The sequence below is a fragment of the Lynx canadensis genome, chromosome B4 (assembly GCF_007474595.2).
Source record: "Lynx canadensis isolate LIC74 chromosome B4, mLynCan4.pri.v2, whole genome shotgun sequence".
In the NCBI taxonomy this organism is placed as follows: domain Eukaryota; kingdom Metazoa; phylum Chordata; class Mammalia; order Carnivora; family Felidae; genus Lynx; species Lynx canadensis.
Genome location: NC_044309.1, coordinates 65,934,631 through 65,956,351, shown reverse-complemented (window position 1 = coordinate 65,956,351; position 21,721 = coordinate 65,934,631). Strand labels below are relative to the sequence as shown.

Here is a 21,721-nt window from a genome sequence, read left to right as displayed (position 1 = left end):
TGCAGAGCCCGACGAGGGGTTCGATTTCACAAACTGCGAGATCATGACCTGAGCCGAAATCAAGAATTAGATGCTCAACTGACTGAGCCACCCAGGTGCTCCAGAAATAATGCAATTTTGCATCAATTTGCATAATTTGATAGAGTTGTTCACTCAGTGCTTTAAAAGTAGCTTGAAATTATCCAGAAATAATGTTTTTCCTTCTGGTTAATTGATTGATTCCACAATATTTACAAAACATACAATATGCTAGTCCCTGGAATGGATGCTTAGAGCACAATGGTGAGAAAAAACAACAACAAACAACCCCTGTCCTTGTCTTTAATGAACAAGTAGTTTGTGGGAAAGACAGACATTAGTCAGATGACCATGCAGGTAAATATGTCATGATGTATACAAGTGATCCAATGTGAGAGAGTACGATGGAGAATCTCATTTATATTGGAGAGGGGATCACTGCAGGCTTCTTTGAGAAAATGACATTTAAGCTTAACCCTAAGGAATGGTTTGCCAGTTAAATGAAAGAATTCCACTGAAACGCACAACTTGCATAAAATTGTGAGGAGGGAAGTGTGTCAGGTGTGTGTTGGCAAAGGGCTGGGAGTGGGAGACGATGGAGACAAAACTTTGGGGGATGAAGGTGGAGAAGAAGGTTGCTCAGAGCCCATTTAGGGCTGGGCTTTGTAGACCACATTACATTTCTGTGTTTATCCTCAATACAAGAGAAAGCCTTGAAGCATTTTAAACTATGAACAATATTATTTCTTTTATGTTTGGGGAACACCATGGCGTCTACTGAATGGAACATGGGTTGGAAAGTTGCAAGAGTAGGAGGGGGAGAAAGGAATAAATGCCACTGTGCATGTCCCAGGCAAGAGGAGATTGGCTCAGACTAAGGGGAGGCCAGTGTAGCCAGACTGAAGATTTGAGAAATCTTTTAGAGGTGGAATGGTGTGACTTGATGGTTTGGATAAAGGGTCAGGAAAAGGAAGGAGTCAAGGGCAGCTTCCTTGATTGCTCTGACTGGATGACTAACCACTAATTGAGCTGGGAAGATTGCAGGAGGAGCAAGTTAGATTTGAATGAGTTAAAAGTGCCTGTGGCATATCCGAGTGGATTTCTTCCACAGGAAGCTTATTTTACTGGTGTGAAGCATTGAAGACAAACCTTAAAATTCTCTCAGGTGGCATAAAGCACAAGAGATTTAAAAAACACAACTTTGCAACGATGCTTATATATTTCTAAAAATAAGTAAATGCTTGTCTTTTCCTCCCAGAAATTAGTTTTCTTTTGTGCTAGATGCAGATGGAATCCCTGCTAAATTACTAACTTGGGTAATTGCAAAACATATTTCCCCCAAGTTTATACAATTTAGTACATTGAAAACAATCTTTATTTTTTATTTTATTTTTTAAGGTTTCTTTTTTAAGTGTTTATTTTTGAGAAGAGAGTGTACATGTGCATGCAAATGGGAGAGGGGCAGAGAGATTGGGGGACAGAGGATCTGAAGCCGGCTTTGTGCTGACAGCTGAGAACCCAATGCGGGTCTTGAATTCACGAACTGGGAGATCATGACCTGAGCAGAAGTTGGATGGTTAACCAACTGAGCCATCCAGGCGCCCCAATGTTTTTTAATCAATTATTTTTTTTGCAAATCTTAAGGAATATAATTTGAAAAACTACAACTTGGTATTACATTTACCAGTGATGAAAAGTTGTTTCATTAATATTTAATCTCTGTGAAGATTTATTCGCAATTTGAAGTATGTACATTTCACTAATCTATTATGCATTTTGAGTATATCAGAATTTTTTTTTGGTGGTTTATGTTTTGGTCCAGGCACTTTGAAAGAATGTGTGTGTGTGTGTGTGTGTGTGTGTGTGTGTGTGTGTGTATTTTTTTTCCCTGTAGCAAGAACAATATCCTGTCCCTTGTTCCTAGAAAACTAGAAATCATCAGGATGATTTTCTCACTGCTTCCTTGAAGAATAGTAAAGAGTTTTTTGCTCTTTCAACCTCAGATTTGAAAAGTGATCATGGCTGAGAGGTTTGAGGTGTCAGTGGTGCCCATATTCTTGCCTTTGTTCTTTTAATTTTCTTTAAAATACATATTGGTTATTATGCCTGTTCAGCAGTGACCTCTGCTATGAGTGTTCCTCTGTTATGAGTGTTCCTCTGGCAGAAGTTACTGCATCGGTGCTAAATTCCAAAGTAAAATGACACTATACCAATGCTTTGAAGACCAGAAATCGGGGCGCCTGGGTGGCGCAGTCGGTTAAGCGTCCGATTTCAGCCAGGTCACGATCTCGCGGTCCGTGAGTTCGAGCCCCGCGTCAGGCTCTGGGCTGATGGCTCAGAGCCTGGAGCCTGTTTCCGATTCTGTGTCTCCCTCTCTCTCTGCCCCTCCCCTGTTCATCCTCTGTCTCTCTCTGTCCCAAAAATAAATAAACGTTGAAGACCAGAAATCTAGAGCTATGAACTTCTAAAAGGGCAGAAATATGTCTTATTCATCTCTCTATTCCCGGATTCTAGTCTGAGTACTTGAGAAGTGTTTGCTAGGTAAGTGAATGAATGAATGAATGAATGAATGAAAAAGAGACATAGCATCATCTCTTGTATAGTGTTCCTTTAAATGCTGAAGTAATGGGAATTTTAGGTGGATGTTTATTTCTTTTGTATTTTTTTTGAGGGAGAGTGAGCAGGGGAAGGGCACAAGGAGAGGGAGAGAGAGAATCCTAAGCCAGCTCCACATCCAGCCTGGAGCCCAACTTAGTGCCGGATCTCACAACCTTGAGAACATGACCAGAGGCAAAATCAAGAGTTGGAAGCTTGACTGACTGAGCCACCTAGACACCCCTACGTAGATTTTAATAAATAATTGCTGGACTCTGCAAAATAAAAAAGTGGTGAATAAGAGTGTGCCTTTGTAGTCATAGTTAATACCAAATAGTATTTAAAACTGCAACCTCTTGGTTGAATCTGAATTACTTTGACACTCTATGTCTTTTCAAAATTGTTAGCATCTCTTTTCAGTTAAAAAAACAAATCAAAATACTGATTTTTATTTTTAAATTATTTCTACCTTTCAAAGGTACTTCTCCTACATAATTGAACAATGTTTAACTTCCTTAATGTATGATACTCCAGCTTTTTACTTTTTTTTTTAATTTTTTTTTTTTAACGTTTATTTATTTCTGAGACAGAGAGAGACAGAGCATGAACAGGGGAGGGTCAGAGAGAGAGGGAGACGCAGAATCTGAAACAGGCTCCAGGCTCTGAGCGGTCAGCACAGAGCCCGACACGGGGCTCGAACTCACGGACCTCGAGATCATGACCTGAGCCGAAGTCGGGCGCTTAACCGACTGAGCCACCCAGACGCCCCCAGCTTGTTTACTTTTAAGCTAAACCATGTAGCTTATGAGTGCTTAAATATATACATTGATAACAATTACTGGTTTGGCTTAATAATTAACATACAAGTGTGTAATTAAACTATAGATAAACATGAAAGTGCTTTACTTTTCTTGAAGCCCAATATAATAGGAATTATTATTAAGACATTGTAATACACTTACGTATAATTAAAAAGGAACCCTTTTTCCCCCTAGATAGACAACTATGTGGTCAGTCTGGATCTGTCTTGTACCTCATTTAGTGATCTAAAATATCTTAACACCTAATCCATGGCAGATATGCAGTAGATGATAAGTACTTATTTCCTGAGAAATTAAAAAAGCTATGTTCTAAAAATGTGTACTTGAATAACTGAAGGTGTGAACGGAGATCTTGTATTATAATATTGAATATCTAGAGTCATACTTAATATCACTTTTCCAGGGAAAAATGTTAGAAGTTATAAAAAAGTATTAGTTCTCTGACTAGAACAGAAACTTGCAGAGTCAGTTTTTTAGTCTCACAACCCTTTGAAAAGTAATTTATGTTGTCCGGGATTCTTGCACACTTGGCCATTTGCATTAAAATGGTAAATTTGTTTTCTTGTCAAGTCTTACTTGTGATCTGCAGTTTCTAGTTATTTATAACCCAGGTTTTGAGATATTTTATTAATTTTGTTTGTAGGATGCTGTTCTGATGCAATTTTGTGCGAACAAATTGGACAAGAAGGACTTTTTTGGAAAGTCAGACCCTTTTCTTGTATTTTATCGGAGTAATGAAGATGGCAGGTAGATTTATCTTTTATGCTTTTTGACTCTATAGTAAGAATGATATTTGAATGATTATTTTTTCTCAGAGAAGCTCAGTAAATTGATAAACAGTAACATATTTTGGTATTTTAAAAATTGATTTGATTTTTGCATCTCAATAACAATGTGTAATTTTACAAGCATTTTATATGTTTTGTGTGATGTTTAAAATGAATGATTTTTCAGCTTCAAAGAAACATTTCCCCTGTGCTTTCCCTACACTTATAATATTGCCTTAATAGTATGAAAGAGTTATATTTTTGTGGAAATCTAAAATGCTAAAACTAAGGTTTTGGGTTATAAAATTGAAAAACCATCTTTTTGGAGAAGGATTTGGATTTTATGGGTTGCTTTTTACACTCCAGGGTTTGGGATTTTTTCCCAATAATATTTACCTAACATGCAATAACATTTGTCGTTACATTTTTGTAGTTTGAATTCTTTTGGCAGTCATGATTAGATTGGTTTCTATATGGCTTGAAAATTTATCCATGGGTTGCAAAATATGATTTAATATGTATGATTCTATCATTAAATATATCTTATTTTTTCTGTTGTGATTCATATTGTACTGTCAGTATCTGTGGGAAAGTTTAGTGGTAAAATTATGGACTAAGGTTCTATTGCCCAAGTTTAAATCATGGCTTTGCTACTTAATAGCTATGAGACCATAGGCAAGGTTTTTAACCCATATGCAACTCAGTTTCCTCATCTGTAAAATGGGCTAAGAATCACAGCTACTTCACAGGGTTGTTGACAGTACTGAGTGAGTTACTACACAATCCAATGGAAGCTTGCTTAATACATAAAACATAAATGTTAGCCGTAATTGTTATTATTAATCTTATTGTATAGTGTTCCTTTTTTTGTTTTCCTGAACTGCGTGCAAAGTATTAGCTAAAGGGAAAATATTATTTCACGAATTAAAAATGAAGGGAACAGAAAGATAAAAACCTGTGACTACTGCTACACTTAACAAATGAAATTACCCATGTTAATGTTCTAAAACAAGTATATAAAATGTTACATAAAAATAGAATATTTGCTACTTAAAATATTGCTACTGAGCAATATCAAATGATGCTTTGCTCATTGTGAGATTTTTATGGATACAACTGAGCAACTGTTGGTGATGCTGTTAGGGTGTCATCACGTTTTTCGTACTTCACTTCTATCTTGGTGGTAAAAATGCCGATGTACTTTTATCCATGTGAAAAATATGGGACAACAAAGAAAATAGTTACTTGCCAGTCATTTCAAAGGTAGAAAAAGACTGAAGAATGGTTCAAGATTTTTTAGTCACAAGAGTGTTATCTCTCCTCCTGTCTGAACTACTTATTTTCTGAACTTTCCATTTTTGTTACTAGTTTTCTTTATTTATAAACATTAATTGTATAATTAGAGAATCTCAGTCCCTCACACATGAGTTATATTATGAAAATTAATCATGTGTGTAAAAAATGGTAGTAATTTATTCATTAAATAAAATGTAAATATTAAGAAAAGAGTACAATTAATCAAAAAAGTCTCAAGTCATTTAAAAACTGTTGCTAAAATTTGGTGAATCTCATTTCAGAAAACTTTCCATTTTATTACACACAGCAAAGTAGGTCACCGTCTATATTCAAATATATATTTTAAAGCATATATGCTAGTGCATTATGTATATTTATACTTTGTTTTGATGACTTTTGAATGAGTAAAAATGCTTTTACTCCTAACTTTTTATGTGTAAGTCTCTATTTTTAACTGCAAAGATTTTAGCTTTATTTTTAACATTTATTTGAATATGAAGCTATTTCAAAAATTGTCTGTTGCTTACTGTGTTTGAGCCTCATTTTATAAGATAGGGTAAAACTTAGTTTTAATAGAAGCATTAATAAAGATCCTTAACAACCTATGATTATAAATTCTTATTTTTTTGCTGTCACATTTATTTAGTAACTTAAACTGTATTCATAATTAGATAACAATGTCCCCTTGGAATAGCTGCTTTTTTGGTAAAAGGTATATATAATCCTATTTGGTATATATATATATATATATATATATAGAGAGAGAGAGCGAGAGAGAAAGAGAGAGAGAGAGAGAGAGAGCGAGAGCTATAAATATAGATATATGTATTTATGTAGCAATAAATATAGATCAATAAAGTAAGTCACTTTCTTAAGAGCAAAGGTTATCAACATATTTAACTATGGCTGGTTATACTATGAACATAACAGAAGTTCTGATTTAACCATAAACAAAAAGACCAAAAAGTTAATAAATTGTTGGGCATGTTAGTTTGAAGGTAGTCAGGCGGTTGCTCTATCTCTATCTACCTATCCATCCATGTATCTAGATATCATCTATCTAGATATCTATCTGTCTCTACCACCATACCAAAGACTTGATATATATAAGAATATGATACAAGAAGAGAAAGTCCCTTTGTAGATTTTTAATAATGTATTATGAAGGGAGGTGGATTCCTGTTTCTAAACAGGACAGTTGACTTTTGTACAAAATGGGTTTAAATTCCACAGGTCCACTTAAACGTGGACTGTTTTTTCAATGTTTTTATTTTTTTTTGAGAGAGAGAGTGAGTTGTGAGAGTAAGTGGGGGAGGGGCAGAGAGAGGGGACAGAGGATCAGAAGCAGGCTCTGCACTGACAGCAGTGAGCTCCATGTGGGGCTCAAAATCACGAATCATGAGATCATGACTTGAGCCAAAGTCAGATGCTCAACCGATTGAGCCACCCAGGTGCCCCAGATTTTTGTTTGTTTGTTTGATATAGTACAGTACTGTAAATGCATTTTCTCTTCCTTATGATTTTTTTCAAGTAATGTTTTCTTTTCTCTAGCTTACTTTATTGCAAGAATACAGTATATAATACACATACAAAATATGTGTTTATTGTTTATATTATCGGTAAGGCTTCTGATCAACAGTAGACTATTATTAGTAGTTCAGTTTTGGAGGAGTCAAAAGTTACATGCAGATTTTTGACTTGTGGTTGGTTAATGCCTCTAACCTCTGAATTATTCAAGGGTCAACTGTATATGTAATTTTGGGGGCAAAATTACATATTTTGGGGAGAGAGAGACATAGTGTGATCTGGGGAGGGGTAGAGAAAAAGGGAGACACAGAATCTGAAGCAGGCTCCAGGCTCTGAGCTGTCAGCACAGAGCCCGACACGGGCTCGAACTCACGAACTGTGAGATCATGACCTGAGCTGAAGTCAGAGGCTTAACCGACTGAGCCACCCAGGTGCCTCTCTCCCCATGAATTTTTCTTAACCATTTTTGTGTACTGTCTTTTCTCATTTGATTCCTTCTGTGTTTTTCCTGCCTATTCCTTCCTTATGTCCTTTGCTTTTTTTTCCATCTTAGGTATCTCAATGACCCTTTTTTGAATCTTCTCAGTCTGTCTTCCATCTTCTTTTCATGGCTTTTGCCCCTAAAGTGCTTTTGGGTGAGTCAACTCTGAGAACATATAACCACAGACCTGTTCTCTTGAGCTTGTGAATTTAGTGGCAGGAGTTTGTTTAGATGGGCGAGGGTACTACCAGAAAGGGGATAGCACTAATGCCATAAATCTTGTAATGAATACTTGATCCTTTTAGATTATGTTTCTATTTGATCTCTTAATAGAAATAGACTTTTCTTGACTGAGAGGAGGAAAATCAACTCAGAGCCTTTTTTGAAATGAGAGTATTTTCTTGTGGGGGTTATGTGCAGTATGTCCACTACGGTGATTATGTCATATTCTCATTTCATGACTGTTACTGGGGTCCCTGTGTTTGAAACACTTCATTACTAAGGTCTTCCTGAGGATTGGGTTTGGGTATCATTCTGGCCAGGATAATTTCATACCTCATGAACTTTGCATACATTTATGTTAGGCAAAAACATTTCCAGGACCTAATTGATATATCGAGATTGAATGGTTCAGTGGAAACACCATTGGAATTTGAATCGGAAAACCACCTTTAAGGCTACATAGATTTGACCTCTTATTGTGTACTCTTTAGATATATAGACCCCATGGTTTAGATAAAGAAAGAACTATAAGCTGGGTTGTCTCACTATAAATTCATGATGTTTACCTTAAGTGGGGCCCTTAGGCCTCTTCAAGAATCCTACTTTTTAACTTAATCCACCAACTTTCCCTCTCTCCCAGACACTTGAGCACATCTGCTCACTTTCTTCTTTGCTGATGATCATGCCTCCTATTTCATAAGAAAATGGAGACAGTTGGAGAATTTTCTCATGATCCCATCACAGCATCTCCGGTGCACTCTGCCTTCTTGAATGTTCCTAGAGAATGACTATCTGAGGTCCCAAGGCCAACTTCTGCATTGATGCCCTGGATCCCATCCACTTTCATCTATTTAAGGACATTGCTGTAGCCTTTCTCCCCTCTCTCGTATGCATCATAAATTGCTTCCCTATCTACTGGGACTTCTCCTTCAGTATACAACCTTGCTGTTTTTTCTTCCATCTTGGAGAGAAAAATTTAAAGTAATGAAAACCACAAACTTTCTAGGGACTAATCTATCCCCTGAAGCTACCCCCAATTTCTCTTTACAGTTAAACTCTCCAAACATATTGTTTCCACACTCTGTTTCTGTTTCTCTTTTCTGTCTTCAACCCACCCAACCAGGTTTTTCTTCTCAGCACTATAACAAGCTAATCTTGTTGGGCATACATAGATATTTTTCACTGTTTGATTTGTCATCACAATTTTTATAGAGATTATTTACAAAGCAACTTTAGAATTTATTGAATGTGCAGAAGATTGTCTTTCACAAACTTATTGCAGAATCTCATTGCTTTGTGTTGTAGTGAGCTTATCGTTAAAGTTTTAAAACAAATCTCTTCTTGCTAAATGGTATACCAGCCACAGAGCGACTGACAACATTTGTTCTACACAAGAAAGAAAAAGAATTATTACTACTTAAGCCGTATATAATAACTGAATTATAAAAATAACTGAAAACTTTTTTTTTTACAGTTTTACAATTTGCCATAAAACAGAAGTTGTCAAAAACACTCTAAATCCTGTATGGCAAGCATTCAAGATCTCAGTCAGAGCATTATGTAATGGTGATTATGACAGGTAAAATAAATGACGACTTTTCTGAGAGTTTTGAATATTTACTATAGATTTTGTATCTGATAATCTAAGCCAAATTTAAAAAATTTAGGGTGCTTCTTTACCTATGTAAATGTGTATTTACCAACAGACGATGTATTCAGAATTTTTGAATAGCTTTTTTTTTTATTCGTGATAATTTGGGGAAGAGGGATAATTTGACTAAAGTTTGGTTAAACTGATTGATTTTCCAAGGCCAGAAGTATGCAAAATGCTAAAAATACATTAAATTTTAGTTTGTTTTGACATATTATTCAAAAGTCACTGTAGAATTTTCATTGCCTCAATGCTTTAATTTGGCATTATCTTTCTGGAGTGGAATAAGTAAATGTAGAAGACTATGACTACGTATATTATCAACTCTGAGGCGTTCTTGAAAATGCTATTATTATTATTATTTAACTTACATCCAAGTTAGTTAGCATTTGGTGCAGCAATGATTTCAGAAGTAGATTCCTTGATGCCCCTTACCCATTTAGCCCATCCCCCCTCCCACAGCCCCTCCAGTTCTCCATATTTAAGAGTCTCCTATGGAAAATGCTATTTGGCATCACTGTTCTCATGGATGTTGAATCATAAAAGTTATATAGATGGAGGAGAGGGAGATTCTGGTGTTTTACAAGTAACTGGGTGAGGTGACCCTGAAGATCCTCCCACAATATACCTTAAGATTTCTTGACATTAAAGTTTTTTTTTTCTTTTTCAAATAGAAGTTGATTATGAGGTTTATAATTAAAGCCCTTACCCCCAAAGGAAAAGCAAACAAATAGAAAGTAAAAACCCAATATCTTTGCTATTTTATTTATCTTGTTACTTGAGTATTAGAAAAATGCAAATTTATTCTATTAACTAGTGTAGAAGGAACTATTGATTAGCAGCATGTCATTAAATTTCCTTGAAAATTGAAGTTGAATGTCATTTTTATTCATTTAACAGGATCATAACTTTATCTAACTGAACTCATTTTGTAAGAAAGTGGTTCTTGCAGTGTGGTTCTTGATGAGCAGCATCAGCATCACCTGGTTTAACTTGGTAGAAATTCAAATTCTTAGGCCCCAACTCAAGCCCACTGAACTGGGAACTCTGGGCATGAAGTCCAACAATTCAAGGTGTGAGAAGCTTTCCATGTGATTGTGATTCATGCTAAAATCGAGAAATCCTGCTCTAACACAATGGTTTTCAAGAGTAGGAAAGTAGTTGCAGACCTTCTCATTGAGGAGCTATGTCAAATTCCGCCTGCTCCTCCCATATACTTTCCCTATGCCTTTGAAGAATCAATAAGATTTGAAAAACCCATTTTAAGATATAAATCAAAATATAGTAATAAAATCAACAAAATCAACTTCAAACTATTTTATGAAACCTACATTATTTCATCTAAGAAAATCTGCAACTTATTTTTTATTTTTTTATTTTTTTTTTTAATTTTTTTTTCAACGTTTATTTATTTTTGGGACAGAGAGAGACAGAGCATGAATGGGGGAGGGGCAGAGAGAGAGGGAGACACAGAATCGGAAACAGGCTCCAGGCTCTGAGCCATCAGCCCAGAGCCTGACGCGGGGCTCGAACTCACGGACCGCGAGATCGTGACCTGGCTGAAGTCGGACGCTTAACCGACTGCGCCACCCAGGCGCCCCTGCAACTTATTTTTTAATGCTCAGTCATGTTATTTTAATCTTACTAAGTAACTTTATGTGTATGTTTTCCTCATGGACAGAACAATCAAAGTAGAGGTGTATGACTGGGATCGAGATGGGAGGTAAGACAATCTCTTCTTTTATTCTTGCTCTTGAAATTAGTTTTCTTTAAAAATATATCAATATGACCATCTGTTTTAATTTTAATCTTCAGATTGCAGATTGTGTGATGTTGCCGAATGTTACTGAGGTGCTTACATGGGATTTTAAGCATTAGTGTAATTTTTCAATTTGGAGAATAAAATAGAGGTCTTCCTCATTTTTAGTACATTGCAGATTTTCAACTGGGACTTGATTTTTCATTGGAAAACTTACAGATGTCTTATATAGCTGCATAGTAGTGATTCTCAAATGTCTGTGCCTCATAATTTCCCTGAAGATTCCTATAACTTTTTATGCCCTGTCATCCATGGGAACACTTGAGTACCCTTAACCCCCTAAAAAAGGCACATACCTCACAAACAAAAAACAAAACAAAACTCTAGAATTATGTCTGGTGATTGCCAATGTTCAGAGCTCCAAAATCATGGTTTTCCTCTGCATATCACAGTACATGTTAAATACTAACAGAGAAGTTACACACTACTTTTTTCTCTTTCTTCTTTATTTTTCCACTGTTTCTACTGTTTTAAGTAGGATTGATACTGAGGTGTTTTTAAAAACTATTTTTTTAACATTTATTCATTTTTGAGAGACAGAGCGTGAGAGTGAGGGAGGGGCAGAGAGAGAGGGAGACACAGAATTTGAAGCAGGCTCCAGGCTCTGAGCTGTCAGCACAGAGCCTGACATGGGGCTCGAACCCACAAACTCAGATCATGTTCTGAGCCAAAGTCAGATGCTTAACTGACCCAGCCACCCAGGTGCCCCAATACTGATGTGGTTTTAAATGATGTTAAGCCAAGGGACCCAGAAATGCTCACATCTCACTTTGCCCTAGGTCATTCCTTTTTTTTTTTAAATATAATTTATTATCGAATTGGCTTCCATACAACACCCAGTGCTCATCCTGACAAGTGCCCTCCTCATTGCCCATCACCCATTTTCCCCTCTCCCCCACCCCCATCCATTCATTTGCATACATGGTCCAATTGGTGACGTGGAATTTGGCCCAACTAGTATTTTCTCCTTTTTGTGGACTGATAAGGGGGGATGGAGAGAGAGGTGAAGATACTATCCCACACTTCAGCTCTCACCAAATAATTGGTTTCATTCTTCAAGTGGTATCTCAAGCATGACTGTGCTAAAGCATCCTAACACCATTTGAAGTTACTCTTTTCTAAGTTTATTTATTTATTTTTGAAAGAGAGAGAGCACAAGTGAGGGAGGGGCAGAGAGAGAAGGAGAGAGAGAGAATCCCAAGAAGGCTCTGTACTGTCAGCGTAGAGCCCAAAGGGGGGGGGGGGAGGCTCGAACTCACAAACTGCAAGATCATGACCTGAGCCGAAGTCCAGAGTTGGATGCTTAACTGACTGAGCCACCCAGGCAACCCTAAAGTTACTCTGAAAGATAATCGATTTCTACATGAATTCTGGAGAAATCTCAGTAGAAAATATTGTTTTCTCATAGAGACATATGCTCGCTCCATTGCTTCATTAAACTTTATTCACTGAGAAAATGAGTTTTGCACCTCAGAATAAATAGAAGAAATAATGCCAATCTGAGTAAAGCAGGACTTTATGCTTTATATCATACCCTGTTTTAAATTTTAATTGAGAATGCAACAATGGTGGCCTTTCTCTATTAGGAAATTAGGGAAATTTTAATTTGAACACTTTGAAATGAAGTGTATAAATTCAGATTTCATTTGCATCTATGACCTTTAATCTAAAATTTGCAGACATTGTAGATGTTTTATTGTCCTGCTTTGAAAAGTGAGATTTTATGACTCTCCTTCTGTCTTCCAGTCTACTTCTGAGCCACAAAAATTTTTAATAGTTTTGGAGATCGGAATTACCTTGGAATTTAATTATCATTTTTCTTTCTTTTTTGATATTGGAGTTTTGAGCATATGATTTATTGAATATTTTTAATATGCCAGGTATTCTCTCAGCATTTTTCATGTTATTCCTTATTTAATTTTCACAGTAAGAGATAGGTAGTGTATTAATACTATTTTACAGATAAAAAAAATCAAGGCAAAGAAGTAATGTGCCTAGGTCACACAAGTAACAAATGGTGGAGCCAGGACTTGAACCCTGGCAGTGTTCTTCGTCCAACAGTTCACTCATAAATAATACACTGTATTTCTCTAACATTATAATTATAAATTGTGGCATATAAATAAAAGCCTTCAACCTGGACATTGGTCTTACTCTATGATTCTTTGGCAATTGATAATGTTGTAATGAAGAAGAATGCAAGTACTATTTAAGAAATGTTTTAACATAAGTATGCCATTACCTAACATTTTATATTACTCAGAGAGGTGGATGAAGCATTCCTAGGTAGCAAGTCTTATGTAACAGGAAGTTAGGAGAGGTAAATGAGTATTTCAGATTTTGAAAGAATCTTGATAGCTATCCAATTGTATAAATGAGCTGTCTTAGATTATGAGAATAAGAGCTTGAGTGAGAACAAGCGCATGAGGGAGAGTAGAAATAGAAAGATGGGGGGATTATAGAATGTAGTTAAAGGAAGTGAAGCATTTGGGTCATTAGATTAGGGTTTTGTTTTTTTTGTTGATATACAATGATTTACTTTTGAGACATGAATTTAGATGGAAAGAAAACATTTAGGTGTTGAAATTTGATGAACTCATCTTGTCATTGGATCTTCACCTATTGGTGGTAGTGGATCCCATGTTGATTTAATTTTAAATTCCACCTCCATATACCATCATTAACAACATGTTCAAAAGAACTCTCAGGAGTAAGACTGTCTGACAATAAAAAGGGGATGAAGGTGGCAGGGGAAGGATTGTTAGGGGGAACTTTGAACATTCCTTGGAAATGAATTATATGATTAGCAGAATAATTGCAGGAGTGTATTATAATTTTATAACTGGTTTAATAATTTTTTAACGGGTCAAAATGCTCTTTCTTTAATCCAGAATATAGATCCATATTTTAATCTAAGAAACTTCAGTGCATAATTTTCTATGACCCGGGTATAGTAATTAGCTTTTCAGTGTTAGCAAAATGATGTTTGAGAATGACATATAAAAAGCAAAATTAAAATAATTAAATAATTTTTGATAAGTGTTTCTTCTAAATAAATATGATTGATGAAATTTGAAAGGCACATTAGTCTCTAATAACAATAATGCCTAAAAGCCATAGAATCCAGATACTAGTTTTATAATGTGTAGTAGTCACTGTGTAGATTGTTCTACAAGTTGATATTCCAGCTTGTGGTTACATATGCTTATGATAACATGGTTATTATACTTTCTACACACATTTTGTTTATCTGACATAATTTCCCAATGTAGATGTTCTTTCCTGAAATCAGGGTGAACATGATTTGACATTCATTATATTTCGTGATACAATGTAATTATCAGCAGAAACTGTTTCCTGTTGTCTTTAGTATTTGTCACGAATCATGTACATGTATCAATTTTTAAATTCTGTACTAGGTTGAGAACTTTTGTTTCCTCTATTTAGAAAAAAGATTATTTACTCAGTGGATTCCTCTCACCTGTTTTTGACAGCTATATCAGCATTGTTCCGTATAAATATAATGCAAATCACATATGTAATTTAAAATTCTCTAGTAGCAACATTGAAAACTAAAAATAAACCAATGAAAATGATGTAATAATATATTTTATTTAATTCTATATATGCAAAATATTATTTTAATATAGAATCAATATCAATATAATTAGTAATGAGACATTTTACATTTTTTATACTAAGTCTTTGAAATCCGGTATGTTATTGACGCTTGCAGCATACCTCATTCAGACTGACTATATTCCAAGTGCCCTATTGCAACATCTGGTTGGCAACTGTCATACCGGATAGCACCATGTAAAGTTTAATTAAACCCATATAATATACATCTTAAGTAACTTTATATCAGCTCTTTGTTTTATTTTTAAATCAGTTTTATTTGTCTGTATGTCATAGTTTTGAGTGTCCCCTTACAAAGTGGGGGAAAACGGTTCAGATATCTATATTATTTTGTGTATGAATTTAACCATAGGTAACCCATAAAGTAACCTGATCTGTCAGTTCAGAGAGAATATTTCAGTCAAGAATTTAAGTGAACAATGCTTGACGGTGTTACTTGCTTACAATCACGTTTTGTTTTACTAGCTAGGGTGCTTCAGATAATTGAGGTGATAATTGTATTCGCAGATTAGGAACTTCACGAAGTGGTGTGATTTGGGGTCAGAAATCTAATGGTATGTTTAACGTAATTCATCAACTTGAGATTAATTCTGTAACAAACATCTCGTGCACCCTGATGCCTACAAAAATGTGGCAATGCTGTTGCGCAAGTAACCAGTTGACATTAAAATGGGTAGCCTGAGCTAATTTGCAACAGAAGAAATATAGTCACTTGTCCTTTTCTATTTAAACACCTTGGCAGTGGTCTGAGTGCAGAGACATTGCTTGACCTTAGTATGAATAATCAGTGTAAATGTACCAATTTTCAACAAGTTAAAACCACTTTACGAAAATCGTCTCCATAATCCCCACCATTTCGTCAAGTGATGTGAAGGAAGAATATTTAAAACCTCATTTTAACAATTGAAAAGCTGAAGTGCTGAGAAACTGACTTGTCTGGGTTACAAAGCAATCAGTGGTAGTATCTTTGAAAAGCTTCAATTGCTTGAAGTAGCTTCAGCTGACTTTGTGGCTCGTTTAAAATTCAGGGAGCGTTCACAGAACAGCTCTGCGTTAAAACCTCGTGGCTCTGATGTGGGACTGATTGTAAATGGGCCACCGAGTAGATCGCTATCTCTCGAAGATGACTTCATGAAAAGGCTGAACTAGTGAGCTGCCAGTCATAAAATTTGACTCTTGAAATGTGCTGAACAAGGAGAGTAAAGGTTTTATTAGCACTCTGCATGGTGTCTAATGTAGTCGTTTTAAATAGTGACACTTAGAATAAGTGCAAACTTCATTTATCTGGGAAATACCATGTAAGTGCTATCTATCATTTTCTAGTCTGTTCCCTTTGAAGATAGTTGATAAACACACTTGATGTTTTAGTTCTGCAATTATGCATCATCGTGGTGTCAAATAACAGTCATTCTCGGTCCAGTGCCCCACTCAAGAATTTACTTGTAAGTTGTCTGAGGCATTTATAACTCATTTAGGAGAAGCACGTGCAAACCTTTTGTAGTTTTTTCATTTATTTAAAATCTTCTCACTTACTCTAATTAAACTTTCCCTAACAATAGCTGTCTGATTGCTTGCAGTTAACCCTGAATGTCCTAAATGTGTATTCACTTTTCTTTTCTTGTTCCACCACCTCCACTCCTTGGAGACTTTTTAAAAATGTAGATAAATGGAATTTCATAATCTACGTGTTGTTTACTGCCATACCGTTTGTTCCTCCACCTCCTACGAATTTAGGTAATGATTTTCCTCACATATAGTTTGTGGGGTTTTGTCCCCTTTTCCCTCCAATCTATAATTCTTACCCTCATTAAAGACTGATTTAATTATGTATATGATGATATCTAAGGTGGTAATCATTTTTGTATGTCTCTATGTCCTAATAGAAATTCTATTAACTAATTTTGGAAGAAATTGTTATTGAGCATTTATTATGTGCTTAACAATTTGTCAGGCTAGTGAAAATACACAATTCTAATCTTTATACAAGAATATTTTAATTTTCTTTAATGTGTTTTGTATGTCCTTCCATTTCTGTGTTAATTTTTGCCTGTTGGTTTTCTGTTCTGGTCCAATTTAAATTAAAAAAAAAATTTTTTTAAATGTTCATTTAATTTTGAAGGAGAGACAGAGCATGAGCAGGGGAGGGGCAGAGAGAGAGGGAGACAAAGACTCTGAAGCAGGTTCCAGGCTCTGAGCTGTCAGCACAGAGCCCATCGTGGGGTTCCAACCCATGAACGCTGAGATCATGACCTGAGCCTAAGTCAGATGCTTGACTGACTGAGCTACCCAGATGCCCCTCAACCCAAGTTAAATAGTCTCAAATTGTCTGAAAGCTTTTCCTATACATGTAAATTCATTTAATCCCTCTCTTTTGTGTATTGTGTTTACCATTTAGGAATGCTAATTAGCATATCTAGCATATTATGATTTATGCTGAAATTTTGTTTCTGCTTTAGCTGTCATATTAAATTGTAAACTCCCTGAGGTTAAGAACTGTATTTTGTCTTACTGTTTCCCACAATGTAAGTTACAGTGTCTTTAATGGAGTAGCTTCTTGTGTTATTTCAATGTTACAGAAGAGAGTATTTGAAATAACTGTTGTCTTTCTGATAAACACACAATCCTCTATCAGTGATGGTTATTTATCTTCTCATTTCTGCCCTTTACTTGAAATTATGAAATTATCTTGAATGATGTTAGCGATTATATCTCTTTAGTTGAAACTTCAGGCAGTAATTAATTCAGCTGTCATTTTCTCACTTTTTAAAAACTATTTGTAGACACCTTCGATTTTTTTTTTATTTAACAAAGAAACTGAGTCTATTTAATTATGTCCAATGTGAATTAATCTTCAACTTCACCGCTAAATCTGCCTTTCCTCTCATAGGTTTTATTTTATTGTGAGATTACCAGGGGTGATATTCAAAATGTTTATCAACCATCAAAATAGATGACAGCTGTGCAATTAAAATAGGTCCCTGGAAACCCTTTTCTTTGCCAGGGTCAACTGTTTAATTGTTGGATTATAGGGTGACCTGGGGAGCCTTAGGGAAGGTCCTTGGAAACTGGAGTAGTAGGAAAGGCTCATAAGAGATTGAATTGTGAAGAGTAGACAAAGAGGTTTAGAGTAGACTCACTCTGAACAGTGGGTAAGTAGACAAATGTTTTTATATTTTTACATTTACTTGGACTCTACTGGATTTCACTCTCGAGTGTCATCTCCAGACATTATCATAATCCCAGGCTTGCAGACTTGAAACATGATATTGACTCCTCCCTTGCTCTCAGCTACCATTTCCAGTCATTTGCCAAGTCCAGCATATCTAAGAAATAAGTAATGAAATCATGCCATTATTGTAATTAATGTGAATTCATGATTTTCCTATATAGTTCTATAATTTTTTAGTTTCCACAAGGTTAAAAGGTGAAATAAATGTGGATATTTATGAAAAGAGTGTAAATATTTGTTACAAGGCTAAAATTGGTATTTATTTTGGCAACAGTATCATAATTGAACATTGTGATGGGAATAATTTGTTTTTAAGTCTATGGATACTGAAAGAATAGTAAAGAAAGCAACAGTACAGTAGAAAAAGTTTTTACAGTGCAGTTTAGGGAAAGAGAAAAGGAATTAGAACAAAAGAAATCCTGAATCATAGTAGTGGAGAAACAGAATTTTTAGTCATAGGATTTATATAGTTCTAGAAAAAGAAGAACGGGAATTTGTAGAGAACTGTTGAGAATAGCACAGAACATTCTGGCAAACTCTGGAAAGAGGGAAAATGGGTGGAGCTGAGGTTTTATAAATGTGTGTCAGAAAAGATGTGGGTTACAAGTCTGTGTTTTCAAAACAAGTGATTTTGTATCTCAATGCCACAATTGCTGAATTAGGATTAACTCATTGACATTGTTGGGAAGGAAAAATTTTCCTTTATCCTTCAAGAATCTTTCAGCTGGTCTAAGATTTAAATTGGCATAAGACAGATTAACAAGAGAAAATCAAACTTAATTACATATATATGGGAGTGCCATAAAGACTATAAGGGCCAGAGGCAGCTAGGCAATTGAGGCTTATATCCCATTCAGAGTTAAGGAGAAATGGGTAGAGGTCTGGGACTTCAAAGGGAAAGAAGATTTATTCACAGGAAGATAAAAAAAAGAATAAGTGTTTGGTAAGAAATGTTTGCTGGGCCCTACAGAAATAATTGGGACACAGGAGGAATTTTGACAAACAGACTTCGATAGGTCTGTTCACCATAGGAGTTTTATAGGGGGTTTACCTCCCTGCTTACTATACCTAGTTCATAGTATAGTAATCTATGGTGATAGTTCCCTTCCTGGAGTTGGTCCTTTATCTAAATTCTGTTAGGCAATTAGGTGGAAGGTCAAAGGTTCTTCCAAGCCTTCTGTTTCTTAAAAATAATCAGCATAAAATAATCCACATGCAAAAGAGGCACATTTTGGGGGAGGTTGGCTGGCTCAGTTAGAGGAGCATACGACTCTTGATCTTGGGGTTGTAAATTTGAGCCCATTTTGGGTGTAGAGATTACTTACATGGACAAAACTTTAAAGAGACACATTTTGGAGTGGTAAATGTCGCTCCCCTACATCACAGGAAAAGAACTCAAATTACCTGAAAATGTTACTTTTTACTTTGGCTTATCAACATGATTTAGTAGTAAGATCTATAACTCTCAGGACCCAATATTCTACAATAAGTCAGGTTCAGACCTGCTGGGAAAGAAGCCTGTGTTTTCAAGGCCAGTCAAGTTTTAATTTAGAATGAGAATAGGAAGAATGACAAATTGGAAAATAACCAATTGAGCATTTTACATGATTTGAAATAATTTATGTGTAAGATTTAAGTTTAATTAAGAATTAATTAAAACTCATACCATTGACCAAAAAATAGCCACATAAATGAAAAGAATAAAACACAAAGAAAAGAAAATAGAAGACTACAAAGTAATCTCTGAATTTGGAAGGTCTTTCCAAACATAATAAGAGATGGAGCTAAAGGGTCCTTTTTTAAAATAAACTTTTTAACATTTTATTTTATTTATTTATTTTTTGAGAGACAGACAGAGACAGAGTGTGAGCAGGGGAGAGGCAGAGAGAGGAAGACACAGAATCCAAAGCAGACTCCAGGCTCTGATCTGTCAGCACAGAGCAGGAGGTGTAAAATAAACTTTAATTCAACGTTAATGTAGTATAGAAAAGTGCACACATCATAAATATACAGCTCAATGAGTTTTCACAAATCTGAATACAGCATTCAATACAGTATATTCAGCACCCACATCAAGAAACAGCTTTACCACTGGGGCTCCTGGGTGGCTCAGTCGGTTAAGTGACTTCCGCTCAGGTCATCATCTAGCGGTCCTTGAGTTCCAACCCCACATCGGGCTCTGTGTTGACAGCTCAGAGCCTGCTTTAGATTCTGTGTCTCCCTCCCTCACTCACACTTTGTCTCTAAAAAAGTAATGAATGTTAAAAAAAAAAATTTAAAAAAGAAAGAAAGAAACAGCTTTACCAGCACTGCAGAAGCCTTCCTCTTCCCTCTTCCATTCATTATTTCCCCTCCTTCTAGTTAACCACCTTCCTGACTTTTGTTAACATACTTCAGTGTTGCCTGTTTCTGAATTATACAAAAGGAATTAAGTAGTAGGTACTCTTTTGTGTCTGGCTTCCCTCAACATTAAGTTTGTGAGATTTGTTTATATTACATGTGATTTATCTTAATTTTTTCATTCATTAAATTAATATGTATTGCACTCTTATTAGTTGAAGAGACAAAACCATCTAAATCCTATGCAAATTCAATCAGTATTTTCCAAATGTAGAATTCTAGATCCTATTTTAATATTGAGCAATAACAAAAAGGAAACCTTTAATTGTACTTTATTCTCCATGAAAATTAAGGTGCCACCTGCTTTACCTCAGAAGGTTGTGATTCAGGTTCCTGTTAGCATCTCCATGGGTTCTTAGTTTTTGTCCTTAAAATTAAAACCTTTCTGTTTCTATTATATTTAAAACATTCAGGAATAATTTCTTATATAGATGCTTTTAGCCAAAGAACAGTCTCCTAATGAAAGGAAGCAGAGTTTTAAATACCATTTCAATTGATGGACACTTGTATAGACAAGATATTCAGTCATTCAGCTCTGAAGCAACACAACATTGTTTCTTTTTGTCACTTTTATTATCATCTCATGCCATCCTTCAGACTATTTTGCAATTTGTAATTTTAGTCTGCAAAAATACAGCCTATTTATATTATAACATGCATGAAAAATGTGTTGAATTTTCCAAAAGAAGAACACAAAGCCCTACCTCTTCTTCCCATTCATGGTAATTGTTTTTCACTACGAAGTTAACATATTTGTGGGGCGCTTGGGTGGCTCAGTTGGTTAAGTGTCTGACTTCAGCTTAGGTCATGATCTCAGCGTTTGTGGGTTCAAGCCCTGCATCAGGCTCTGTGCTGACAGCTCGGAGCATGGAGCCTGCTTCAGATTCTGTGTCTCCCTCTCTCTCTGCCCCTCCCCTGCTCACATTCTGTTTCTCTCTCTCAAAAATAAATAAAAATTAAAAAAAGTTTTAAAATTAACATATTTGTGACTTCAGGTATTTTTATCATGTGTATCCCAAAAGATTTTTCATTCATTTTGAAACAGGTTTTCTTTTTGCTTATATTGAAGAATATCCTGCACATCTATATAATGATCTCAAGTGTCATCTCCATTCTATAAGATAGAAAACCTTGAAGTTTTCCTGTAATCAAGAGTAAAATGTGTTTTTTCATTTATTGCCAGAAACATTGTGGACCATTTGCAGCAGCTGGAGATGCAACTTGAAGCACTTTTCCTTAACATAATACCACTCCAG

At 35.5% G+C, this 21,721-nt stretch overlaps 1 protein-coding gene across 3 annotated transcripts in view; it reads left to right on the top strand.

Moving 5' to 3' along the window:
* Window positions 1-21,721, top strand: part of CPNE8 (copine 8) — a 230,647-nt gene that overhangs the window by 111,892 nt on the left and 97,034 nt on the right. For all 3 annotated transcript variants that reach the window (XM_030322174.1, XM_030322175.1, XM_030322176.1), the window contains exons 8-10: window positions 4,078-4,181; window positions 9,202-9,306; window positions 11,060-11,101. In XM_030322174.1, the coding sequence (XP_030178034.1) occupies window positions 4,078-4,181; window positions 9,202-9,306; window positions 11,060-11,101 (251 nt within the window). The remainder of the gene's footprint in view (window positions 1-4,077; window positions 4,182-9,201; window positions 9,307-11,059; window positions 11,102-21,721) is intronic.